General features: G+C 53.7%; 1 protein-coding gene across 2 annotated transcripts in view; it reads right to left on the bottom strand.

Annotated features, from left to right (window-relative positions):
* The window catches only part of AK8 (adenylate kinase 8), a 128,553-nt gene that overhangs the window by 94,950 nt on the left and 6,326 nt on the right, over positions 1-27,277 (bottom strand). For both annotated transcript variants that reach the window (XM_060013269.1, XM_060013270.1), the window contains 3 exons: positions 23,815-23,864; positions 21,486-21,599; positions 11,770-11,838 (listed from right to left, as the gene is read on the bottom strand). In XM_060013269.1, coding sequence (XP_059869252.1) covers positions 11,770-11,838; positions 21,486-21,599; positions 23,815-23,864 — 233 coding nt within the window. The remainder of the gene's footprint in view (positions 1-11,769; positions 11,839-21,485; positions 21,600-23,814; positions 23,865-27,277) is intronic.

The raw sequence follows: 27,277 nt of genomic DNA, 5'->3' as shown, positions 1-27,277 counted from the left end.
CTCTCTCCTAAGAACCGTCTGCAGTGCGAGGGCATTTGCATTTCCGCAGGACTGAAAGAGGCTGCATCTCCAAGTGGCTGACTTTACAAGGCTGCCGTTTCAGGCCCCAAAAGGTGGGCAGTAGTCTGGGGGACGCTCTGGGCCTCACCTTCACCAGGAACAGCTGTCCCTCCATCCCCTCCGTCGGTGGGTGCTGGTCACCACTGGTCACTTTCCCTCTGTCTGGCTGCCCCTGGAGTGTCTGGGTCATTTCCTTCAGAAACACACCCCATTTTCATTCCCTCTCTCCCAGTCAAAACAGCCTTCCACCGCGGGCTCAGTTCCTTGGGGACATTCACGCTCAACCCACCCGGAGCCCTGGACCACTTTCCACATCTTCCTGAGCTCATCTCAGCTCAGGCCTGTGTTCTCCTGCTGCCAGAGACCAGACACCACAGTGTTGCTCCAGGAAAACCCGACCTGACCAGCTGTGGAAAGCGCAACGTGAGAGGATCGATGACGTGTTCAGAGAATGAGAACTCATCAGTCTAAAGACTAGTGAATTCCACACAGTCTCAACAAATAAAAGGCACGCCAAAATATATATATATGTTTGCTCTGGTATTCTAACCAATACTCTCATTTATAATTAATATTATAGGTAGTACGTTTATAATTAAAATTGGGGGTACTTAATATGTTACAGATTATAGCTAAAATTCATCCACTTTAGTTTCCACAATTCTTCCAAATCCCACTGACTGACGGTATCAAGCTACAAGTGGACCCCCAGACTCCCACATACCAACTGTTTAACAATCTCCTTATCTGCAAAGTAGGGATAATGCTGACGGGCCCACACTTCCTGGTGTTCAAGGTTAGGCGCAGTGATGAGCGTACAGGGCCAGCTCAAGGTCTGGCCAATTGCAGGTGCTGGAGAACGGCAGCAGCAACCGTCTCCGGTCTCTGGCACACGCCACGTTTTCACAGTTGACAGCTAGCTGCAAAACTAAGCCACACCAAGAGCCTGGGAATGGGCGATTGAGGATGCCCCTCTGTTCCGTCCTCCTGGTGGGCGTTTCCAGCTCTCGGGAGGCAGGTCTCTGATCCGGCCCCTGGATCCGACCTCAACCTGCCGAGGGTGACGTGGTTGGTGGTTCTGAGTCCAATGCGGTCTCCAACATCACCAGTCCTCTCCAACGCTCTCTGCTGCTCCGAAGTCCACTTACAGTGGCTCGAACATCGGCCTCTGTCCTGCATTCCAGCCATCTTTTTTCCCTCCCCGACGGCAGTTAGAAGGATCCTAAGGGCATCCCAGGCATCAGCTGCCCGCAGAGCACCCGGGGTGCCTGCTGCTTAGCCAGCAGATAGGTGGGCCACACACGCCATGAACAAGCCCGAGACCACACCGCAGGGTCCAGAAACACCCACAAACGAGGGACCCACAAGGGGGTACTCACGGCGTCCAGCCCGGCCCGCAGAGCCCTGCCTCGCTGTGACGCATGCCGTTCAGTTTTCCGAGTGGAGTTCCGACCTCCCCTCCAGATGCCCAGCCATCCTGACTGCATTTGTGTTAGAAAAACACACAGCCCCGGGCCTCAGCAGAGCTGTTGATCAATAAACCCGCACTCCTCAGAGGACGCGAGTGACATCTACAAACCCGCGAGTGTCAGAACAACGGCAAGAAAATCCCGCGTTCCCACCGTCAGAGGATGGGAGCTGGGTAATTCATGCCAGCCCAGTGACGCCGCCAGGAGAAGTAAAACGAACAGCGGGGGGTTCTGTAGACCAGAATCGGGCTTCTGCGTTCCGTTAGCGTTTCCACCATAAAACACTCACTCCCGTTACGCGCAGGGACGCGTCAATCTGGGACCAGACAGGAAAAAGTAAACAAGAGTCTAGAAATCTGCCAAGTAAATGTTAGACTCTCGGTTCTACAGTCAGAAGTGTGCTCCCGCAACATCTCCTAAGTAACGGAGCATCTCCACGATATGAAATGAGATCAGAAAGAAGTTGACCTGTGAACGCAAAGTCTCACTTTACATTTTCTGTAAAGGAAACACATGCACTGATCACGGGGGGCGGCGGGGAAGCGACCCCCTTCCAGGGTGCCTCGGAGACCTTCTTCTCCCTGACTTAGCAAGCTGGGGGCGTGGTCAAAGTTTTGCCTTTGGTGATGTCGTTCTGCAGCTCAAGGAGATGGTGTGGTGCCAGACACCGGAACTTGCTGGATTTCTGGAAGAGCAGTTCTTTTTTCAGGCAACACACGGATCCTTCCTTTGGGTCAGCAGCGGGGGTCCGGCACTGCAGCCTCCTTTTCTGTAAAGTGGGAGAATCACAGTGCTAAACGCCTACCTGCACCACTAGCCACGGGCCCGTGAAAGCGGGCACTCTGTTTCCTTCGTTCTGTTTTGTCCCTCACACAACCTAGAATGGTCCCTGTCACACAGTAGGTGCCTGTAAGTCTTGGTTGTTGAAAACCTCGCAGGACAGCTGTGCGGATCTCACCAGAAAGTGCTTCCGAGCGTGGCAGTGACTTGCACCATGTGCTGGTCAAGGCTGGTTAACGACTATTGGTACCTTGACCTCAGTGGACCCGCATTGCTGCCCAGCACCTGTGCTGGGCTCAGTGTTGGCCTCTCCGGTGTTTTGTTTTTTAAATATTTATTGGAGTAGAGTTGACTTACAATGCTGTGTTAGTTTCAGGTGTAAGCAAGGTGAATCAGTTATACGTATACATATACCCATTCTTTTTCAGATTCTTTTCCCATATAGGTTATTACAGAACATTGAGTGGAGTTCCCTGCGCTGTACACTAGATCCTTATTGGTTATGTATTTTATATATAGTAGTGTGTATCTGTTAATCCCAATCTCCTAACTTATCCCTCCCCCGCCCCACGTTTCCCCTGCGGCAGCCACGTTTGATTTCGAAGTCTGTGAGTCGGGCTCTTGTGTAGATAAGTTCCTCCATATCACTTTTCATTAGAGTCCACACGTAAACGATATCACACAATTTTTGTTCTGATCTTCACCACAGTCTCAGACCTGACGAGTCATGGGCTGGGTTGATATTTCCTGAGCTCCCTGAAGGAGGGGCCTGCTTGCATCCCATTTAAGTAACCACAGGTCCCCGGGGAAACGTTCCGTTGTTCACGCCTCTGCTTTTTGTGGAGGCGTTGGGAAGACTTCCTGACCAGCGGCTGGGGATGAGGGGGTGGTGAGAACTCAGCACCCTGAGCGCAGGCGGGGCAGCGTCCCTCCGCAGGCCTCTGCCGGGCCGCCCCGGGGGACGCGGACGCAGCAGGTGAATATGTGTTATCAGGGTGTGTTATCCGCTCGGGTGGGTGGGACTCCAAGCACCCTGGTTTGGGAAACAGAAAGGAGAGGTGTTGCAACACAGAGCGCGACCGAGGGAGGTGCCGACTACCACGTGAGCGTGCCGATCCCAGCCCAGGTCACACTAAAGGTCGCTGCCGACGGCCCCGCTCAGCCTGCAGGGGCTTCTGGCCTCACACCTGGCGAGAACCAGCCCTAACCTCTGGAGCAGTGAACTCCAGCCCAAGTGGACGCTCACAGAAGGAAAGAAAAGCCAAGGCCAATGGACAGAAGCCAGGGCCGGGGAGGCTCCAGGTAGTTTTGAAATTTCATTGTTTTTCCCTCCAGGCACTACAATTAAAAGACTGCTGGGACTTCCCTGGTGGCGCAGTGGTTAAGACTCCACGCTCCCAATGCAGAGGGCCTGGGTGCGATCCCTGATCAGGGAACTAAGATCCCACATGCCGCAACTAAGAGCCCACATGCTTCAACTAAAGATCCCACACGCTGCAACTAAGACCGGCACAGCCAAACAGATAAATTAAATTAAAAAAAAAAAAAAAGACTGCCAACTCTCGTCCATGCAGGTACGGGATGTTCCAGAGCTCACTGGAGCAGTGACTCCAGAAGCATGCTGTGGGCTCGCTGGCGGGTCAGGAGCCAAGCCCGGAGGGTACAGGACCCCTGCCTAACACACAGGGAGGCCCATGGGGGCAGCAGGCTTCCCCCACCCCTTAGTGATCCTGGTTTGCTCTCACTCGGCTCACTTCGCATGGGAAAGCGGGGTAACCCTGCCCAGTGGGCCTCAGGGCCAGGCACGGTGCTTGTACGACGCGCTGCGCACCCCAGAGCCCTCGAGGCCTGCCTGCAATCCCCGGGCGCCCACACCGAGCCGCACCGAGGCCCGCCCAGCTCCCCCACCAGGTCCTGCTGCCGCCCACCAGCCCAGATGTGCGAGGGATGGCACAGACCAGCAGAGGCAGACACGAGCCATCCGTGGAGGCCTCTGACTTTTCATGGGTGATGAAACTCCTAGTGCCTGACAAGCCATCATCGTTGGGCACAGCTGCTTCCTCCCCACAGCTGGGCGAGGTGGCTGGCCATACACGGAAACATCTCTTCTGTCTCTCTTAGCCTGATGGTCCCTGTCTGTGACATTCCAATCGGCCTGGTCCTGGTAATGCAGAAATACCTTTGTCAAAGGGATGGCACAGGGTCCCGGGTTCCCGGGCTGAAGCCGGGCCTGGCAGCCAGGTGTGGTGGCAGGTCCACACCTGTCCTGGCCCGCTGGTCCCCTGACCTAGGCTAAGTCCCTTCCTCCATTCGGACCTCAGTTTCCCCTTTCATAAAAGGTTTCAGGTAGGAATAGTTCTCAAGACAATGTTTAAAAAAAAAGTTGATGAGGGCTTCCCTGGTGGCACAGTGGTTGAGAGTCCGCCTGCCGATGCAGGGGACATGGGTTCGTGCCCCGGTCCGGGAAGATCCCACATGCCGCGGAGCGGCTGGGCCCGTGAGCCATGGCCGCTGAGCCTGCGCGTCCGGAGCCTGTGCTCCTCAACGCGAGAGGCCACAACAGTGAGAGGTCCACGTACCGCAAAAAGAAAAAAAAGACAGATGCTTCTCTGTGTAACAAATACTCTTCAGAAGAATGTTCTTTCAAGGGAGTGTTAACAGCAGCTGACTCCAGGTCAGCTTGGTTCCAGGGAAGGGAACCAAGTGGCAGGGGACAAGAGTTTGAGGGGGACCTGGGTACCTTTTGAATTTTGAACCATATGAATGTTCTGCAGTCAAGAAATAAATCTGTTCATTTTTTAAAGCAATCTCTCTGGCAGCGATATGAAGGCAGGACTAGGAGGAAAGAGACCACGGTGGCTGCAGGGAGATGGATTCGGTGTCAAAGAAGGGAAAGGGATTCTTGGTAATCCAAAAAAAAATGGAGAGCAAACGGTGACTATGGTGAAGGTGAGATTTAGATTCTCTTTGGTACTGAGCCTTTCCCCTCACATTTCCTGAACTCCCTGCCTTACTTCTTAGCTTCCCTTTGCCCTACAGATGTGGTCTCAAGAACTGGGCACTCCCGGACTCCAAGAACTCAGCTGCCCCTAAAGAAAAGCCAATTGGTCCCTGAACGTACTGCCCACCTGCTTTCGATAATTCCAATACAAAGTGCTAATTTCTCTTTCTCTAATGTATTTGATGGTCACTTCAAAGACATTCTTCAAAGAGATTGCATGAGACCAAAAAAAAAAAAAAAGAAAGAAAAGGAAAAAAGGCAACATTAACTACAGAATCCTGAAGGGTTATGATTGCATTCTTTTTCCCTGAACACTTCCCTGCCTCCGTTTTGTGCTCTAAATTACCAGTTCTAGTCCCTGCGAAGTTAAATAATAATAATCACCATATAAATGAATATGCATATGTGCCATTTTTCTCCCTAAAAGCAAGAAAGCCTGTTTATTTTGGATGAGGGTTCGTTTTGTTTCTGAACAACCACAGCACATAATTAGGACCTCATCTCTTACTCTTGAAATCCTGTCTCCACCGGGAAGAGATGAAAAAGGTACTGGATGTCCCTGGAAGCTCAGAGAAATTTTCGAACAAATTAAAGAAGATATTTCTTTACTCTGCAGGGAACAATGGCTTGGACACGATCAGAATCAGAATGTCAGGCCAGAAGGAGCTCCAGTGCTCGAGCCCGAGTCCAGTGTTTTACAGATAGAGCAACAGAGGTCCCGGGAAGTGAAGTACTCGCTGTAGACACACAGCGTGTGATGGTCAGACAAGTACAGAGTGGCCCAAAGCACGACTCCACGTTTGTATCCTGGTTCTGGGACTGACTGTGGGGCTTTGTGCAAGACTCTGCGAGTCTTAAGATGCTACATCCCTAAAACAGGGGTGATGACAGCCGCGAGGCTCCATTGCGCTGTCGTACAAAGGAAATGAGATCGCTGATGTGGCACTCAGCCCTAAACCGCCAATCAGCGGTCACCATCAACAGTATAATAATTACAGCCTCTCTGCGTGGGGTACTCTCAGTGGGGTGTAGGGGACCAAGTGCCAGACCGGGGCTCCCAAGCCTCTGTTTGGAGTCCAGACAACATCTGCCACCATCATCAGAATAGGAATGATGATGATAATGAATATGATAAATATTAACACAAATAGTATTAATTCCACCGACAGTGTTAAGTGTAATGCACAGTACAGTCACAGAGTACGATGTAACTAACAGTGACATCACTTTGATATAATTAATTAGTAATGCTCATAAACGTTATGACCATTTTGAGGATGGTGGTAGCTGTCGGCAAGGACCTGGGATGCCTGGGCTCACGCTGTGTCCGTGCTGCAGGTGAGCTGTGCAGCCTGGGCTTTCAGAGAAGCTCAAGAAAGCCTTATAGAAGTTAAATGTGTGTTTGAGAGACTATTCTAGATTACTGAGGGCAAATCTGGGATGTCCAGTTGAAATCACAGAGAAAGTCATCCTATTTTCCCCAGAAACCATGACTCAGTGACTTACAGAGGTTAAAAAATTTTTTAAATAGACAATCAGGGCTTCCCTGGTGGCGCAGTGGTTGAGAGTCCACCTGCCAATGCAGGGGACGCGGGTTCGTGCCCTGGTCCGGGAAGATCCCACATGCCGCGGAGCAACTAAGCCTGTGCGCCACAACGACTGAGCCTGCGCTCTAGAGCCCGCAAGCCACAACTACTGAGCCCGCATGCCACAACTACTGAAACCCGCACGCCTAGAGCCCGTGCTCCACACAAGAGAAGCCAACGCAGTGAGAAGCCCGCGCACCGCAACGAAGAGTAGCCCCCGCTCAACCCAACTAAAGAAGGCCTGCGTGCAGCAACGAAGACCCAGTGCAGCCAAAAATTAATTAATTAATTAATTAAAAAAAAATACAGCCCCCATCCCGCTGAGGGGTTCTGGTCTGGGTGACTTGGGTGCACTCATACCAAAGGAGTGACACCCACCACGTGACAAGCAGTGCTGGTGAAGAGGAGAAACAGCTCAGCTCTGAAGAGCAAAGAGACGGAAGGCAGACCCAAACGCTTCCTGCCTGGGGATCCGCAAGGCCTGAGTTGAATTAGACTCGGCAACTCATAACCAATTACGGATTAAGGCAAAGAGTGTTTTGTACGAGAAAGTCCCGTCCCGTTTCCAGTCACTTAGGGTGCTCTGCCCTCCCCTTCACTCCTGACAAACGATTCTTTCACCATTTCCCAGATAAGAGGGTGACCGATGGGTGGGTCAGTTTTAGGAAGAGTTGGTCTGAGGTTGGTTGAACTAAGGTGGTGGTAGGGGTCAGGGGAGCTATATTCCCAGTCCTGCCTTGTCTGCCTGCCGGCCCCTCTGCCCAAGACAGCCTCTCCGCAGACTGCCCCGCCCCCATCTCGAGAGGCTTCGGTGACAACTCGACTCCCCGGGGCCTGGTTTCCCTTCACACTGTGTTTGTGGCCCCATCACGAGCCTTCCCAGTCGGCTTTGCTTTGAGCACGTGAGGCTCTGTCTCCAACTGCATGTGGTGAGCGTGGGGCCCAGGGTACCACCCTGCTCGTGGGGAATTGCGAAGGGTGAGTGGGGGCAGGGGGCAGGGTCCCAGCAGGATGGACAATGCCGTGCCTACAGCGGGCACTTGACTGGAGTGGGTGGAATCGAGCCGGGGGGCTTGGGAGCCGGGTCACTAGGAGGGAACTTGGTTACAACCAAAGTCTGTGGTTAAGTGGCCTTTCTCCTAACATTGCTGGAAGGTGGAGGTCTGTTTTTTATTTAGAACTGAAGAGAAAGGGTAGAAGTGTTTTTATCATCGTGTGAAAGTATCATTTAGGACAAGGGTTAGCAAACCACAGCCTGATGCCAGTTTTTATAAACAAAGTTTTACTGGAACAAACCATGCCCTTTCGTTTATATATCATGTATGGCTGCTTTCACATTACATCAGAACTGAGAAATTGCGACAAAGACTGTACAGTCTGCAAAGCCTAAAATATTTACTATCTAGCCTGGACAGAAAAGAATGTGTCTACCCCCGACGGAGACTGGCCTCTGAGCTCTGGGCGCTTGCCTAGGCCTGGGCAGCAAGAGACAATCAGCTCGCTGGGAACAATCTGAAGTCAGAGGAAATGAGGCTGTTCAGACCAGACTTTGAAACTCAGACTGCAGCTTACTTGAGGCTCTCTCGTGATTTAGACCCACGCGGCTGAGGACCATGCAGAGCAAGCCTGTGAGAACTGCTCCTCCTCCACCAGTGCCCTGGGAAGGTGCCCAGGCATCCTTCCAGATGTGGGCCTCTCAAGCAATTTTTAAGCAAGAGAGTGTATGTGTGTGTCTGTGCGTGCGCGCACACGAGTTCTGGTTCTGGGCAAGACAGAGTAAGCCCACTGTAACCTGTCACCTCCACTGAAAGCAGCTACGATGCACGGACAGAATGCAAAGGGCAGCCGTCTGAGGACTCAGAGAGTATAAATACAGTAGTAGGTGAACTGGGGAAGAAGATCAAAGTTCAAGATCCCTGTAAGCCGGCGTCCCCGAGCTGGTCTCTCCAGGCAGCCTGAGACCTGAGATGGGCAACAGGGAGGGACAGAGACGGGGCCAGGAGCCCCTATTTCTGGCTCGAGAAGTAAGAAAGGGGACTCCCGGGCTTCCCTGGTGGCGCAGTGGTTGAGAATCCGCCTGCCGATGCAGGGGACACGGGTTCGAGCTCTGGTCTGGGAGGATCCCACATGCCGCGGAGCAACTAGGCCCGTGAGCCACAACTACTGAGCCTGCACGTCTGGAGCCTGTGCTCCCAACAAGAGAGGCCGCAACAGTGAGAGGCCCGCGCACTGCGATGAAGAGTGGCCCCCACTCGCCGCAACTAGAGAAAGCCCTCGCACAGAAACGAAGACCCAACACAGCCAAAAATAAATAAATAAATAAAATTAAAAAAGAAATGGGACTCCCAACACGCAGAGAGAGCAGGGGAAATCTCCCTGTGTTTTTTTTTCTTTTCTGTTTTTCTGCACTCCTGTCTTGAGGCCATCCTGCCTGACAAAGGGGGCCTGCGGGGGCCTGCAACTCTTACAGCGCAGGGGACCCTTCCTCCCCAGTCCCTAGAAAATGTAGCAAAGTCCCATGAATTTTTCGTCTCACTGTCCTTCCGCCACTTGGCCCTGGTCACAAGCATTGTCACAGGAAGCCTGTGACAGAGCCAGGTAGATAAAGGCCCAGCTTTCTGGCCAAAAGATCAAATAGAGGGACACCAGGGAACTGGAGGTCACCAAGAAGACGGCAAAGAGGGGAGCGCGGGAAAGCAACCAAATGACGTCGTTTATGGACTCCCGGCTCACCCCCGAGGTGTGCACGCATGGGGCTGACCCCGAACAGCCTTCCAGCCTTCCTGAGAAATGACCTCCAGCACAGCCGCTGCCCAGGCCCCCCGGGTGGCACCCACACAGCACAGAGCTGTAGAGAACCACACAGCACTGCAAAGGCTTGCGAACAGAACTGAGGTGGAAACCACAGCCCAGAGAAGGTGGTTAGAACTTGCGACCCGAGCCCAACTGAATCAATTGTCTGCTAAGACGAAAATATCAACATACGTATTGCCGTAGGATTGCCGTAGGATTCAAGCAAGACCCAGAGTCTCAGGGCAATATTTTGCATGTTCAGGGTACAAAATTACTTAGCACAGGGAGAACCAGGAAATTTCAGCTCACGTGGGACGGGACATTAGACACCACTACCAACGTGACTCAAGGGCTGGAACTGTCAGACAAGACAGTGGAGCAGCCATTACTGAAACAACGACAACGACAAAGCTCCCTGTAGACAAAGGCACATAGAAATCCTCGGCAAAGAAACAGAAGACAGAAAGGAGAACCACATGGAATTGGCAGAACTGAAAAATACAATAATCAAAATTAAAAACTCACTGGGCGGGCTCAGGAGTAGCCTGGAGATGAGAGAGAAAAGATTTAAGGAGCCTGAAGCTAGTTCAATACAAATTATCAATCTCATCAACAGAGAGGAAAAAGGATAGAACAAAACAAAACAGAACAAAACAACAGAGCTTCAGCGACCCATGAGAGAACACCGGATGGCCTGACCTTCATGCCAGAGGAGTCTCCGAGGGGAGAAGAAAGAGAACGGTGTGGGAATTTAGTTGAAGAAACAACGGCCGAAAGCTTCCCAAGTTTGGAGAAAAACATAAACGTATAAATTCAAGGAGCCCCGCAGAGAATAAATCCCAAAAAATTCACGCCCAGACGCATCATAGACTTCTGAAAATACAAACAAAGAAAGCAAGCTTGAAAGGGCAAGAGAGAAAGGACACGTTATTTATGAGTTTGAATGACTATGGGTTTTCACCAGAAACCACAGTGTTAAAAGTGAAACATTCTGCAAAGGGCTGAAAGCAAAAACTGTCAGTCTAGAATTCTGAATCCCGAAGAAACTATCCTTCAGGAATGAAGGCAAAATAAAGACATTCCCAGATGAAGGAAAAGCGAGAGAATTAATTGCCGGCATACCTACCCTAGAAGAATTGCTCAAAAGTTTTTCAGACGGAAAGGGACACTTGGAACATCAGGAAGGAAGGGGGAACAAGAGCAATAGTAAATACCTGAATAAATATAGCAAACTATTCTCCTCTCGAGTTTTTAAAATATGTTTGATGCTTGAGACCGAAAATTATAACATTTGCCCGATGAGATTTTTGATGCATATAAATGAAAACATAAGACAACTACAACATAAAGAGAAGACAGGAAAGAGACCAATATTGCACATTCTGCCTGAAATGGTAAAATACCGACTCTAAGTAGACTGTGGAAATCTAAGTTTGTATATTGTAATTGTTAGGTCATCCACTAAAAAAAAGAAAAACAAAAACACCTACAAAGAGATAACAGTAAAACACACAAGGGAAAAATTAACATGGAATACTAAAAAATTCCCGAACAACTGATAAATTGGACGAAGACCAAACACACATTTCTTCTTATAAATCACAATATCACAACCCCCGTCCACGCCCCAGGAGGCTGACCTCCACGGACGGCCTCACCCGGACCCCTGCCCTCTGGCTTCACGGGGTCTGGTGGAAGAGAGCGCTGGCGAGAGGTCAGAGGATGGAAGGAGAGTCCGGGGGCCCCCCAATCCTCCCTCTGCCCCTCCAGGTCCGGGGCGTCTCCCTCCCCACTTCTGCAGCTGTCCTTCCATTAAAGGCTCTCCTGTGACCCCGTGGGGTGGGCCAGCTCTTTCCTACAGGAATCCCGATGGGCTCCCCAGATGCCACCTTGTTATTTTTCCTCCGTCCAAGGTGAAATCCACGTGTACAGCCTGACCTTCACCGAGTTTAGGTTCTTACCCTTCTCTGCAGGTCATCTCTGCTCTGGGACATAAACACACGGCCCTCAGTCTCCTTCATCTGGTAAAGGAGGCCCCCTCTCCCCGGAGCCCCCGCTGGCTCCACGCAGGGCTTCTCACCCGCCTGACGCAGTCCTCTTCCCTCAGGCGTTCCTGAAGCAGTCTGACGAGCAGCATGTTGGGCAACGTCTACAGGAAAGATGACACAGGATGAGAGTCTGACCTTCCGTGTGGGGCTCAAAGGGACACAAGCTGGCAGGCCAGCGGGCTCGCTAAGAACCAAGGACCCGGCCCTGTGGACGCGAAGCTTCTCCAGGTCCCGGACCAGGGCCCTGTGGCCTCTATGAAGCCCAGGCCCAGCCTGCGGCCCTGCCCTCGTCCAGCCTGGGCTCCTCTTTGATGACCCCCCCCAACATGCATGCGCGCCCACCTCCATGCTCTGGCTTCTCCTGAGCCCCCGCCCCAATGCTCTGCCCCACCGCCACCTGGGCGACTCCAGGTTCCCGCTGAGCCTCAGCCCCAAGTGCCACTGCCTCCAGGCAGCCCTCCCTGACCCTTCCCGGGCTGGGTCGGCGGCTGCCATAATCCTCGATGGCAAACTCTGTTACTGCACTAACCAGACGCCCTTCCAGGGGCCTGCTCACATGTCTGTCTCCCCAGAAAGTTTCACAGTTCCTGGAGGAAAGGGACTGAGTCTTACTCGCTTTGTCCCCCAGACAACGGTGTACGAGAGGGAGCCGGTGGTGCACATCTCTTCCCAAACCCACGTTCCGTGACCCCACGGTGGTAGCCTGAAGCAGGCCCTGGTATTCTGTGGCATTTGTACCACGGAAATAGGCAAATGCTACAAAGGAGGGCTTTTTCCCTCAGAGAGCTGGTTGTGAAACATTGACCAGCACACCTCTGCCCCTGTACCAAAACAGCGTCAGGGATGGAGGAAGCCCCTGCTGACTGATGACTTAACGAAATTTCACGTTCCCTACTTCGCTCAGTAAGTACTGAAAATGCTGGTGGTTTCTGCTGAGCGTGTGCTGGGTGCCAGGCTACAGTAGTCAACGTTTACAGCTCTGTGCAGTCTGTACTATTTTCATCCCCTTTATACGGATGGGGAAGCTGGGCGCCAGAGAGGTTAGGTCACCTCCCTGGGCTACACAGCCAGGCAGGAGCAGAGGCAGGACCTGAACCCGGGCCGGCCAGGTTTGGGAAGGACAAACAGGCAGCGGTCGCGGGGGACGCGGAGTGACACCTAGAGTGGCCTTCCTTCTGCTTCCTCTCTTCTCAGCTGTCTCTCTCGGATCAGAAGTGACATCCCATTTTTCACAACCAGGTCTGCTCTTTCTAACAAAACCTCAAATGCCCCAGAGCCCATGCCCCTGGAAAACCCACTCCCAGGTGTCCCCTTGACCTCCGGTCACTAAAAGCGGGTGCTTCTCCCCAAACTCCCCAACACTCGGCCAAGGGAGACTCCTGGGCCAGCCCTGGGCCACACATCCCAAGCTATGTCCGGGCTGACCAGCCTCCAGGAGGGGGCAGGACCTCTGCCACGTGAGGGTGAGGGCCGTCAGGGCCACGGCCCAGCAGGGGAGCCCAGAGGCACCCAGCTGTGCAGTGAGGGGCAGGGGAAATCTACCTTACACTCCTTTTGCCAAGCTGGGGACCCTGAAGGGGGAACACGTAGGCCCGGGGGAACGAGCACTTTTCCCTAATTTCCCGAAGTATCCTTAGGGCAAGCGGTGGGCCTGGCAACATGTCAGTGATGCTGGAGAAAAGTCTGGACCTCTCATTTTAGAGCCAGCGTCCAGAGTGACCAGATCCTGCCTCGGGAATGCTGCCGTGTCTGCCTGGAGTGATGAAGGAGCACCTAAAGGGACAGAGAGCTGGGACATCATGGAGCCTCTGGGACAGGCTGTGGGAACGCTTGGGGCTGCTGACTTAGAAATGGCGCTTTAATAAGCGTCCATGCACGTGGCAGAACCCGTCCACACCTCACTCTCGTTATGTCCTGGGAGCGAGAGTCAGGGGAATAGACAGCACTCGGCCCCCTCCATGTTTACCTGCGCGCAGTGAAGCGGCTTTGGTCAGTTCGCACACAGAGCGATTCCGAGAGAGGGCGTGGGGAACCAGATGTGCAGAGAAGGGCTGGGAGGTCGGGGGCCAATCCCCACGGGGGCTCGAGTTCTCCTTGATTCTACAGGCGGCACCCTGACCTGTCTTCTCTTTGAGCCGTTGGAATGGGTTCCCCGACAAGAGCAGGCTGGGCCTGGGCATGTGGAGGTGGCAGTGAAGGGTGTCCCGGGAACCGGCTCACAAGGGAGGGCCAGGGGCTAGAGGGGGAGGAGGTGGAAGGCCTGTGAGCTGTGATCCAGAAGGCTCTCTCCGGCTTCAGGAGAAGGATGGCCCGAGTGGGGAAAGAATGTTCCCAGGGAGCACCTTGGGGGACCACTGGATTGGCCGGGGACTCAGACACTCATGATTTGGACCTTGGTCACCTGCTGAGTGACCCTGGACAGTGCCTTCAGTGCTCTGAGCCTCACTTTCCGCGTCTGTAAATGAGACGAAGACCAAGTGCTTCAAAGAGTTGCCATGAGGATTAAATGAGGTAATATACGTGACGCCTGGGACGTGCGTGGCCCCCAGCAAGGGCTTGGTGCTATGGAAATTGTTACCCTCAGGCCCCCTTAATAAGCCCTGCACCTCCTTCCTCAGCAAGGATCTGGATGAGGAAGCAGCTCTGCCCAGTGGGCCACTGACGCCTGGGCCCAAATCTCTCCCAACTCCCACTCACACCTCTGATAAAAGATGTGGGAAGTCAAAATAAATTCCAAATGCTAAGGCCCATTGCTGGGGGGTGCGGGATTCCTGGAACAGACGTTTTTATGTAGAGCAGAGACTCACCCTCAGCATGAGGGCTCATCCCCCCAACCCCTGCCCAAGGCTGGCTCCATTCATGGTTCAAACTCCCACCTCTTGCCTACATAATGGCTGCTGCAGCTCCAGCCAGTTGGGTGACCTTGGGACTTGCCCTCTTCAGACCTCACACACTACACCAGTAGAAATGAGTAACAATACATCAGTGTTTGCTTTTATTTTCTGCCCAGCATCCATACACCCCACCTCCAGTAATATACAGTCCCCCAGAGTTCCTTTGAGGCCACACTGTCTTGTCCTTCAGCCTTTACAGTTTCTGTGGGGTCAAGCCCACCATCAGATCCAGAGGAGGGCCCTGATTGGTCCAAGCTGATCAGCATATCCCACTCCTGGCCACTGTGATTGTTTCAGAGGCTGCCCAAGGCCCAGTCCCAGCGAGTGAGAGTCAGGCCCAGGACATGAGTGCAATCATCAGGGGCAGGAACCTTGCTTTCCACTGGATCTGGAGCTGAGAGGATGTAACAGCTGGAGCTGCAGCAGCCACTTTGCAGGCACAGGGGGGAGTATAAGGGAATAAAACCAGTACAAAAGGGGAGAGAGAAACCAGGTCTCTCAGCCCCAGAATGGCTTTTCCAGGATGTGGAATTGGAAGAGGAAGAGCAGACAGCAAGAGGATAAGGGAGGGGGCGCCTCTGATGGGAACTTGTAATGTCTCCCCTTGAAAGTTATGGGGCCACTATGGCTTCTAGAAGTGGACAGCAAAAGTCAAGAACAAGAGTGAGCGGGGGAGAGAGAATGAATGAATGAGTAGGCCAGAGACAAGAGGGAGGCTAGCCGGCATCTGGTCCCTGGTTTCAGTATCTCCTAAGACATCTCTGTGTTCTTACATCTGCCCTCTGCCAATTTCCTGCTTAAGCCAGTAGTTCTCAACTTGAACGTGCGTCCCGGAAGAGCTTGTTAACTCACAGATCACTGGCCTCGCCCCAGGGTTTCTGACTCGGCAGGTCCGGGTTAGGCTGGGAATCTGCATTTCGAGTAGGTTTTCAGGTGATGCTGAGGATGCTGGTCGGGGGACCACACCTGGAGCATCACCGACTTAAGCAAATTCCAGCACCCAAGACCCTACCCCACGTGGAAGAAGTTGCTGGAGAGGGAGAGTGTCCTGCTGGTGCCCATATGCCCCAACGATCCCAGGAACCGCCCCACCCCCGAGGCTGCCAAGGGGAACAGGGAGCAGCCCTGCCCCTCCCCTCCACATGTCTTCTACCCTTTCCTGTCCCCTGGTGTCCCCCGCCGACCCCAGGCACAGCTGGTTTCCATCCTGAGATTCCTCTCCCTTCCCTGCCATCACCCATTCGGGAAGCAGCGTTCAAACAGGTTCTGGGATGCGGGAGACGAAGGGGGTGCAAGCTAATCAAAGAACACGGGTTGAGGGCTTCCCTGGTGGCGCAGTGGTTGAGAGCCCGCCTGCAGACGCAGGGGACGCGGGTTCGTGCCCCAGTCCGGGAAGATCCCACATGCCGCGGAGCGGCTGGGCCCGTGAGCCATGGCCGCTGAGCCTGCGCGTCCGGAGCCTGTGCTCCGCAACGGGAGGGGCGCCAGCAGTGAGAGGCCCACGTACCGCAAAAAAAAAAAAAAAAAAAAAGAACACGGGTTGAAAGGCGACAGGCCCGGGTGGAGCGCGGCGCCCCCCACGGCGGGGGACAGGCCGGCGACTTTGAGCGTGGCCCCTCGCGAGTGCTCTCCCCGCCGCTCACTGCCTCTGTGCTGTCTCGGTGCCAGCTTTGATGTGTCACGTCAGCAGCGGGGGCTTCCCAGGGGCCGCTGCTCGGAGTCCTGCCAAACTGTCTTTGCAAGAATCTGGCTCCCTCCTTCCCGAGCTCTGCTGTGCTCTCCCACCCCAGCCCCCAGAGCCTGGCTTTTGGGGGACAGTCAGGGACAAACGGATGGAGCCCAGTGCAGCCCCTGCTGGTCACCTAGAAGGCCCAGCCCAGGTGCAGGCCCCTGGCCCCCCGGCATCCCACTCGGTGGCAACGCGACCGCCAGCCTGCCTCCTTGCCGTAAAGGGCAGAATCAGCTGCGTTGGCCCCGGTTTGGACCTTTCTTCTCCTCCCAGCTCCCAGCGCCCAAGCCCGGGGCAGAACTGCTAGCCTGCGAACCTCGGAGGTGCCGCCCCTGCCCCAAAGACGCAGCCCCTGGAGGCTCAAGCCCTGGCTCTGGCCCCTGGGGCACCTCACTGAGCTTCTCCAGCCTGGGCTTCCTCCACAGGATGGCAGCAGCCCACAGGGTCCCATCACCAGGCCCCAGCCTCAGGGCCCCTGACGTCACTGTGTCACCTTCGGGTAACACTTGCTCAGGAGTTGTGGGCATGTTGTTGATCAACTGTATGAACTTCCATCTGGAGCAAAGCAGAAAGGGGAAGAGTTGAGACTCCTGGTCTGCCAGGAGGGGAGAGGCCTCCCTAGAGGGGCTGCTGGTGGGGGAGGGAAGGCCCATACTTGGACTTGCGCTCACTTAAGAACTGATCCGAGAATCCTTTAAAGACAACTCTCCTTTCAAAGTTTCTGCTGCTACTCGGGGCTGTCAGAGCAGGTTTACACGGCACGGACTCTCCTGGTTCTGAGAGGCAGAGCCCAGGCAGAGTCTGGAATGGGGACAGGAGGTGAGAGGAGGGAGAGGACAGGAGATGAGGCTTTGAAGGGAGAGCAGAGACCCCACCACGGGGCACCGACAGGCCCACAGAGGGAGGTGGCCGGGAAGGGAAACCCGGTAGTGGGAAAGGCCAGCGAACTTTAAAGGAGCTACAGACACTGGTCTTTGGGTTTCTCTGTCTCCATCCTGGGCTGTCCCCATCCTCCCCCCGCCCCAAACCTTCCAAAAAGGACCATTCCGCACCACTGCCTTGGGTGTCGGACAGGGAAGGACAGAGTGTGCGGGCTCCTGCTGGCTCTGTCTGAACACAGCCTCCAAGACAGAGAGCAGCCAGGTGGGAGATGGAATGGCCGGAAGGGAAGGAGACAACCCAGAGGACTTGGAAGCCAGGACTGCGGGGCAATCCCGGAAATCCTCAGAAATACTTGCAGGGGACTACACCTCTCTGTGTAGACAGACGCAGGATAAGGGCACAAGCGCTATTATTTGGACGTTAAAGAATGGTGACTGACAAGTGGAGGCTGGGTACATCATGTTACACCAGGTTCTTAAGTTTTAAACGGGACTGAAGGTGGGAAGAATCCAGCTTTGGCTCCTTCTGGTCTGAGCAGCCTTTGGAGTGTGGCTCACTTATTCACTCAACAAACACAGGCAGTCTGCTCTAACGCCAACAAAGAAACCTTGACTTAGCAATAACTGTGCTGTAAAAGTAGTAACTGCCATGAGAAAGGGGGAATGGTGTCTGGGCTGGGCTCCCAGATGACCAGACGAGAACTCCCTAGGGAGCGTGTTTAAATCCAGATGCCTGGTCCCCCACTTCCAGGGATTCAGACTACAAGAGTCTGGGGGGGCCCAGGTGAGTCTAATGTGCTGCTCAGGTTGAGCACCTCTGGACTATGCAGTTTTAAATTTGCAAATACATATGCTTCCTGCGGGGATTTCAATAATAAAGCTTTCCTTTTCTTTCTTTTTTTTTTTCAGTAAAAATCTAATACACTCTAGAGCAATCAGCTCCATCCAACTCCTGCTGCAAAGAAATGTCCTTTCCCCATGGAACCTGTACGCTCTTCCCCGCCCAGAGCCACGTCTAGGGCTTAGCAGGTGCTCAGAGGACACTCAGTAAATGAATTAGTCAAGCGAGCCACCGACTGACTGCATGAGGGCTTTCTGGCCCTGCATCCTCGGTTGGGTACCCTCGGTCTCCCCCACTGGCTAGAAGTTCCCAGGGGCGAGGAGAAGGAACTCATCTCTGGGTCTCCCACGGCACGGCACGCAGGACGGTGCTTGGCGTACGGGAGGTGATGAGGAAGTGTTTCAGAAACCATTTGGAAATTCCGAAGACGGAAGCGTCTTGGTTAACACCCGCTACATAAGAGAATTCTGTATAGGAGGGCAGAGCCAAGATTAGCAGGAGAAAATCATGTATTTGAAGGTATTATTGCTGCTTGCAGAAAGAGCTATGAAGGCTCCAGGTCAGCAGATGCTCTAAAGACAACACTTAATGAGTGGCCTCGCTGGGCGGCTGCGTCTGCGGCAAGGCCACGCACCCGCCCCCACTCCTCAGAGCACGTCCCTCCTTGATCAGTCCTGACGCCTCGGCCTTTCATCTTCCCTCCACCCGGCTTCCGAACCAAAGAGCCCCAACAAGACACCCTTGAAAGCACTTCGATGTAGTCTGAAATATGCTGGTAATTAGAGTAATGAAACCCAGGAGGAATTTCCTTAAACGCCCTCCTCGCCGTTGAATTTTCTAACCCTAATAAAAGCGTCTTTATCCTAGAAATGAGCCTGCCTCTCCCACCCTGAAAAGCTTATCTTCTGCAGGAAATGAGAGACCCACTTTCTTTCTAAAACTGAATTCCCACCCCAGAAGCTGGTATCCCCCAAACTCTGACCACACGCTCTGACTCCTGCAAGATGGCAGGGCAGTGCAGGGGCGTCACTTGCTTGCCCTGAGAGTCCCGGCCAGGTGATGTGGGGTCCGGAAGTGCTCTGGGTTAAGCGGTGTTCGAACCGGTTCACCATTTGGGTAGCGGGGCGGGGGGTGGGCACTGACCTTGCTGAAGGAGGTTTTCCTTCACTTCCCTCAAACTGTTACTATCGGCAAACTTGAGGTTGGGAGTTTGCCTAAGTGACACCCTCATCTCCAGGAACTGCCGGCACCCTGCCGGGCCCTCCTGGCCATGGCCGCGCTCCATGGCCTTGATGCACCTGCTGTGCACACCCCTCACCAGCTGGCCTGGCCCTGGGGCCATCCGACCAGCTAGCCCACACAAATCCCTTTTCTGGAAATTTGGCCTTGCAGCTGCCTCTGTGGGTGGTGTGAACCAAAGACACGGGAACCTGGATGAGGATGGTGGTCGTGAGTGGCCGTGGAAGGCAGAAGACGAAAGGAAAGGAGAACCACAGGGAGAATGGAGACAGAGACAAGCAGCTGCACGGGGCAGAGGAGGCCAGGGTGCTGCCCAGCTTCCGGCCACAGAGCCAGGGAGGTGGGTGCTCCCTCCATCCGGGGCCCAGGAGTCACTGCATCCCCCTTCCGATCCCCTTTTCTGCCCTGGGCAGCCCGGGCGATCTCTGCTACTTGCAGCCACGGGCTGGCCGTCTCTGCTACTTGTCCCACCAGCCATCATTCATGGGCAGCCCACGAGGTCAGGAAGCTTTCTTCCGAGTTCTTGGAGGAACAGTGAGCACACGGCCACATGGTCAAGACCCGGTCTGATGACTGAAGATGAACACAAGAGGGGCGGCGACCAGCTCTCGGCTGCGGCCTCTGCAGAGACGGGCAGAGAGCCAGGGTTCTCACCCCGACTGGCGGCCCGAGCCCTGGGCAGCCCCGGGTGGGGCCTGAATCCTGCCCTGGCCCTGGGCACTTACTCAACCTCACCAGGTACCAGCACACCTTGCAGGAAAATCGTGAGGCGAGGAGGGGAGGCCTGCGCACACTTAGCGCTCAGCAGACACCAGGATCCCTACTCTTCTCAGCTGTCTCCCCTTACAAACAAGAGAAAGCCTGCGTGTCAGCACAGGACACCTGAAGCAGCAGCCCCGCTGCTCTGGGCTGACGCCTGTGCCCCCGCCACTTCATGTGCTGAAATCCTCAAGGTGATGGTATTGGGAGGTGGGGCCTTTGGGTGCCCTAAGAAGAGGCTCCAGAGAGCTCCCTGCCCTCTCGCCACGTGAGGCTACCGTGAGAAGACGGCTGTCGGCCAACGCTGAGCCTGCGGCGCCATGGCCTTGGACTTCCCAGCCTCCAGAACTGTGAGGGACATTCTGCTTCCAAGCCACCCAGTCTCTGTGACAGCAGCCTGAACGGACTGAAGCATCTGCTTATGCTCCAAAGGGGATTTTGCAAAGATATTTGGAAATTTCTATTTGCATTTAAGAGAACCAACATGATCAAGCCCTATATTTCCCTTTTAAAAATGTCTTTCGGGCTTCCCTGGTGGCGCAGTGGTTAAGAATCCGCCTGCCAATGCAGGGGACACGGGTTCGAGCCCTGGTCTGGGAAGATCCCACATGCTGCAGAGCAACTAAGCCTGTGAGCCACAACTACTGAGCCTGCACTCTTGAGCCCACGAGCCACAACTACTGAGCCCGCGTGCTGCAACTATTGAAGCCCGCGCACCTAGAGCCCATGCTCCACAACAAGAGAAGCCACCGCAATGAGAAGCCCACGCACCACAACAAAGAGTAGCCCCTCCCTGCTTGCCGCAACTAGAGAAAGCCCACGTGCAGCAACAAAGACCCAACGCGGCCAAAAATAAATTTTTAAAAAAGTCTTTCAAATATAGTGTTGGTGGGATTTTAGAAACAGACCCCTGATCCTCCTGGGATGCCACAGGGTGCCCACCCTGAGGGGCGGAGAGAAGTGCCCCTGAGCCGCAGCACTCAGCGTCTTTCCACTCTGGGGAGAGCTGGACCACTGCCCTTTAAACTCCCCGCCAGCTCAGGCCTGCAGGCCCTGGTGCAGGCCAGCAGGCGCATCACCTATGGGATGGAGACCCCTGCCCTGCCCCCACCCACTTGATCGGGCTGACCCTAAGAAGAGCAGGGCTGGGCCACTCCATCGGTACAGAACAGCATCCTCACGGCTACTGATTCTTTCCCACCACAAACCCCCCACCTCCGTGCCCACCGGGACCTGTGTGCCCTACTGAAGAATTCTCTCCTTCCTGCTGTCACATCCTTCCTATATTCCATTTTACCCCAGTATTTTCTCTCACTTAATCCACCAGGAAATGGAAAGAGTGGGGTAGGTGATGGGGGAGCCTTCGGAGCTCTCACCCCGTCCTGCTCCCCAGGACCCATCCTACCTGGAACTTCTGATAATGCGTCCTGGCACTTGCAGCCAGAGAGGAACATTCTTTTGCTATCAAGCTCTCCAGGCTGAGGAGATTGCTATTCAGATGTTTGCCAAGCCACATTGCCTGAAGAAAGGAAAGAGGAAAAGAACATTTTTGTGAAAGGAATAATTAAGAGGACACCATTACAATGCCCGGGTCCTTCCATATGCTACTAGAAAAGGCTGTCACAGGGAAGCATAATTATTTCTGGCTGGAAGGAGGCCACCAAGGGAGACAAACCCATAAAACCCCTCCCAGCCGTGGAATTCTGCTTGCCTGCCAGTTCTTCTTCAACCAGCCATTGACTCTAAATGGACCTGGGAAACCTACGCTTTACTGCCCTGGGCCTGCCTCTTCAAGCTCTGTGGACCATGAGTTCTTAACTCAAGAAAGGTTTGGAACAGGAAACACGGGGACAGGCCCTAATAGGGGTCACGACCCATACTCAATGTTCCTTTTTTCTTAAAGAATGGGGGATGGCATATTCTCGCCAAGTGAATGTTTAGTTTATCAATGGCCACTATATATACTCTACCAGGGAAGAACACATTTGAAGGTATAATCGTGCAACAAAATGTTCTTAACACCAAGATTATACTGATGACCATTTCAGCAGCGGGATGATTCAAAAGGCCCCGGAGGGGGAATTCCCTGGCGGTCCAGTGGTTACGACTCGGCGCTTTCACTGCCGGGGCCGGGGTTCAATCCCTGGTCGGGGGACTAAGCTCCCGCAAGCCTCACGGCATGGCCAAAAAGAAAAAGAAGGCCCTAGAGGTCCCCCAGGGCAGGTATGAACCCTCATCTTTCTGTTCCTCGTGCTGGGAAATGTCAGCGACAAGATCAGGAAAGAGCCCATTAGGCTTTCACTAGGTATCATCTTATTGTAAAATGAGATTTGTGTGTCCCTACACAGCAGACAGGGGTGGGAACAGTGAATTTGCCCAAAGGCTTGTAGCTGAAACACCAGTTAGCGCCAGAGACTGCCAGGTCCCCAGGTCCAGGAGCCCCTGGTTTCTAACAGTGAAATGGTGATCGGGAGGGTGGACTGCGGACAGGAGTGAAAGCTGACAGCCTGACCCTGAGGAACGAGGCAGAAAAACTACAGAGAGATAGACGGATGGATGGATGAACGGATGGACAGACAGATAGGTGACAGACAAACAGAAGAGCTGGCTATCCTAACTCCAAAAGCAGGGCAGATGCACGTGGTTTTATGTAAGGACCAGACATCTTAATTCCTTTTCAGAATAAAGCCAGGCGCCAGCTAGTCGGGGGAAACCACCTGCCGCATCATCTGGGCCCAGGAGGAGAGCTGACAGCGATGATACAGTGATCAAGGAAGAGTTCGCTAATGTTTATTTTTTTAAGTATATAGTTGAGTTACAATGTTGCGTTAGGTTCTGGTGTACAGCAGAGTGACTCAGATGTATATATATATATACTTTTTCAGATTCTTTTCCATTATAGGTTGTTACAGGATATTGAATATAGTTCCCTGTGCTCTACGGTAGGACCTTCTTGTTTATCATTAACTTATGTTACCTGATGCTCACTAACCAGGCTTTTGCAAACACAGAGTTCCATCTCGGATGAGTATAACTGAAGACGCTTTGGCACTTCAAAAAGGAGCCGAAAGATTAAAACCATACATGGAATGAAGCTTCAGCTTCACGACAGGGGTTGCCTCCAAGGAGGGAGAGACAAAAAGGAGTGAGGGAAGTGGGGTGAGGTATTTGCCGTATCTTTAAAGTTCTACTATCTTTGAAATGAAGAGAAAGTCGTCAAAGCAAATATGACAAAATGATAAGTACCTGTAAAATCCAGGAGTGGGATACATGAGTATCTCTGGTGTAGCTTCTCTGCTTTTCTGACTGGTTAAAACATTTCATAATTAAAATTTTACGAGTGAATCTGAAGATTCCACACCAAAAGTCTTTGCAATGTGTGTGCCATTTGACCCAACGCTTCCCCTTCTAGAAATGTATCCTAAGGATGGAACCAAGGGTTTGCCAGGATGGTGGCCATGTAGCCATGAGAAAACCCTGGAAGGAATATCCCACACATTCAAAGAATGCTTATCTCTGGATGGTTGGGGAACTCCACTTTTGTTTTCTGTATTTTCTAGGTTTTCTACTACAAACACATACTGCCTCTTGTCATGAGAAGATAAGAAGTAGGAGAGAGAAAAGATGAAGAAAAGCTCAGTTATGTTGAAAATTCGCAGACGTGCAGTCTCATTCCGTCTCTGCAGGACAAATGAGATACTCCCGTATTACCACACTTAATATGATACACTTACTATAGTTGTTTTCCCCGAGGCGGGTGGACCTAATATTACAATCTTCGGCACTGTGGAATAAAGAGATTTGAGCGTCACCATTCAATATGACAAAGCAACCTCCCGCGTCTGCAGAGCTCTGGGTGTATGTATTTCTTTCCTCCCCAGATTTCATTTTCTGGGAGTGACGCGGTCGTTTGTAACCCAGTGGCTCCGAGATGCTCCCACCACAGAACACACTCTCTGTGTTTAGAGAGGTAAGTGATCACTGAGATGGTTTATTTTTCTGTCTCCAAGGGGATGTGGACAGGGTAACTTGTTTGCCAAACTAATAAATATGAAGAAAAATTGGGATTTCAAACACCATAAAGCATTTTAAACAGAGACTCTGTCTCAGGGACATGCTCTCAAATAAAGCTGTATTCTATGTAAATCGACCTTCAAAGGTGGTTTTTTTTTTTTAATATCTATGCCTTTTTATTTAGCAAATTGTATTCCCCATCATTTTACAGAGGGAAATAATGGGGAAAAGCCTGGAGTGTACGGGCCAGATTTATAAAACCCCAGATAGAAAAGGCTTTGTTTTCAAATATGGGCATTTCTATGAGGATGGAAACCACTGGCTTCGGTGTGATACTCGTGGATCTGGAAGGCTCCCGACCCTGCAGAATTCCCGAAGACACTACCAGACTAGCGAGTAGGTACTGGCCATTGGAAAAGAAAAAAAAAAAAAACCCAGCATCTTAAGAAAAGTGCTGGAAGGCTTGGGTCAAAACGAAGGAAACGTAATGTGGTGTCTGGACAGGTGAACCCACGCTGGTTCCTCCCTGAGTGCCACCTTGATGATGTCATCCCTCCCCCAGCTGTGGGAAGCGAGGGGTGCAGCACCCAGGTTGGGGAACCAGGCCTCTGCCTCTGCCTGTCAGCCTGGCCCCAGCCCACGGGGAAGGATGAACAGGTGTGCACAGCAACTCACAGGTCCCGTTCCTGCCAGGCCTCCGAGAGGGAGCCTCATCCAGGTGGAGGACCTCCTAGTTTGGGAGTGGACACAGAGAAGGAACTAGAGGGTCTGGCCCCCGAGTTCATGATCATCAGCAGACCTACACCTGGCCAGGCTGCTTGGGTCTAAACAGACTTGTGCCCCAGTTCTTCTCACTTTCAGGGGAAACGCAGAGGGCAAGTTCAGGATAATTCACTGATTCACTCCACAAACACCCATCGAGCGCCTCATCCAAGCTCGCACTGGGCTGGATGCCGCCAAGGAAAGCAAGGTGGCCTGAGGCCCGCACCGGGTCCGCGAGGTGATCGCGTTAGACCTGAGAGGGAGGGCCGGCCTCTGCCCCGTCTCCGCGAGGGAACTGCCTCTCCCCAAGCCCACGAAGGATGTCAGACACACGTCACAGCTTTCTGCTGCTGCCTGATGTCTGTGTGCCTCCAGCTGACGGCCTTAGAGCAAACACTGCCGCTGTCCATGTTTCTAACTCTGGGCCACTGGCCCCACTGTTGTGAAATGTAAGCAACTTGCTTCCCGGAAGCCCAAAGCCTTTCCTGGGGCTGGTGATGTGAATCAGGGCTGTGGGACAGGAAGGCCCTGGTTGGGGCAGCACCTGGCCTGCTGCCAGGAGGCACGGCCAGGCTCCAGCTCAGCAAACCCCTGCACATACCCTTTCTCTCCAGGTCACGCTCGGCAAGGGAGCCTCCGGGCCTCCTCAGCAGGGCGGACTCAGCTGCCAGTGTCCTTCTGGCCAAGGGGCTCTGTGTTCCTTTAAGACCCCTTGGACCCTTGTTGAGGGGCCTGACCCTCACCAGGAGGCTGGGATGTGTCCTGGCATCCTAACAGCCTCGCCTAGCTGGGGACCCTGAAGGTCGCCCAGGAGCCCCGAGCAATCCTCTCCCTTGACCTTGGACTTCCTCGCTCTTCTGATGATGTTCTTCCCATGTCCCTACCTTGTCACCCGTCACCTCCCCATCAGGAATGTCCTCCTCACCCCAACCCCCCGAGCCCCACTGGCTTCCTCTTCTGAGATCCTCACCCCACTCCTGATTAAGGGGCTGCTGCAGCCTTGGTGAGTCCTGTCGCCCTGCTGAGCAGCTGAGCGGGTCCCCAGGGGGCGGCAACCAAGTCTCATGCTCCTTTCCTGCACCGGCGCTGCGAGGAGCCACACACGCAGCAGGACCTTTGGTGGCCTCCTCCTCGGCTGCTGCCCTCTGTGGCCACTGAGTGTTTGGTTACCTTTGTCTCCACCATCACTACCTCCTCACAAAGGCGTCTTCTGCCAGCTGGCATTCTTGGTTGCAAGCTGCAGGAACCAGATGAGGCTGAGTCGGGTAGAGAGGGGTTTATTCAAAAGGCCAGCGTGGCTCAGAGAATCCTGCCCAGGCGGGAGGTAGGCCCGGGGCCACCCACCAGGAACAATGCCCCACGTGAGGCCACCAAGGGGTGTGGGCGGAGCAGCACACACTGTTGCACACACTGGGCCCCTGACACTGCAGCCTGCGTCCAGAACGCCGCTCACGCACGGCCACGGCCACCGGGAGCCGGGCTCTGCAGGGCCGCCAGGGACAGCACCTCCCAGACCGTGTCCACAGTCGGGGCTCCACTGAGTGGAGCAGCTCAGGGCACAGGCCCAGGGCAGGCAAGGCACTTTCGGCTCCGGGGGTGGGAGCCAGGGCGGGGCTTCACAGCCCATTCTCTGCTCTGGCCTTATAACCTGGGGCAAGGCCTGCCGGGGCCCTGCAACCTGAGGGGAGAAGCCACAGCAAGTGGAAAACACTGCTTATGGGATGAGCCTGGAAACCAGGTGGCTTGGGGAACACTTGGTCAGGGGAGATCGGAGCTGGGATGCCACGGAAGGCTGGCGGGGAGGGGCAGGATCAGGGCAGCAGGGAGGGAGGTCGAGGGCGGAGGGGACTGGTGCGCTGACGCAAAGAGCTCGCTCGGACCGCGGCTTGCCGAAGCCAGAGGAAGACAGGGCGGTGGGGCGGCGGGGGGAGGATGCGGGTCTGGCTCAGGTGCCTGACGCCCTGCTGCCTGTGCAGGGCTCTAACCCCAGGCCTCCGCTGAAGCTCCCTAGAACTTGGGCCAGACGCAACAAGGCCCAGGGCCTGAGGGACCGGGCAGACGGGGCTGGCCGCACCTTGACAAGAGCATTTTGGGAACGAGCTGACTCCCAGGTTGCACGTTCATTTTGACAAAAGTTATGAGGCTCCATGGCTGCTGGGGAAGCCCTCCCCTTCCTGGCTCTGTAAGTGGCACCCAAATTGTACACATCTATGAAAATACTTTAAAAGGGGAACATCCACGGCCTTTCTCCCCACCTAATTTCTTGCACACATTTATGTGATTAATTTCAGTTTCTTAAAATCTAACACCTTGAAACTCCAGGCCTGCTCATGAGTAATTATTTATAAACAGTGTCATAAAAGGCTGCTTGACTGCCAAGAGTAATCAACTTCTTCAACCCACTTCAAAGGAAATCAAAAA

This window comes from Delphinus delphis, chromosome 6 (assembly GCF_949987515.2).
Source record: "Delphinus delphis chromosome 6, mDelDel1.2, whole genome shotgun sequence".
NCBI classification, from domain to species: domain Eukaryota; kingdom Metazoa; phylum Chordata; class Mammalia; order Artiodactyla; family Delphinidae; genus Delphinus; species Delphinus delphis.
Note: the sequence above shows the minus strand (reverse complement) of the source record. Positions and strands in the feature narration are given on the sequence as shown.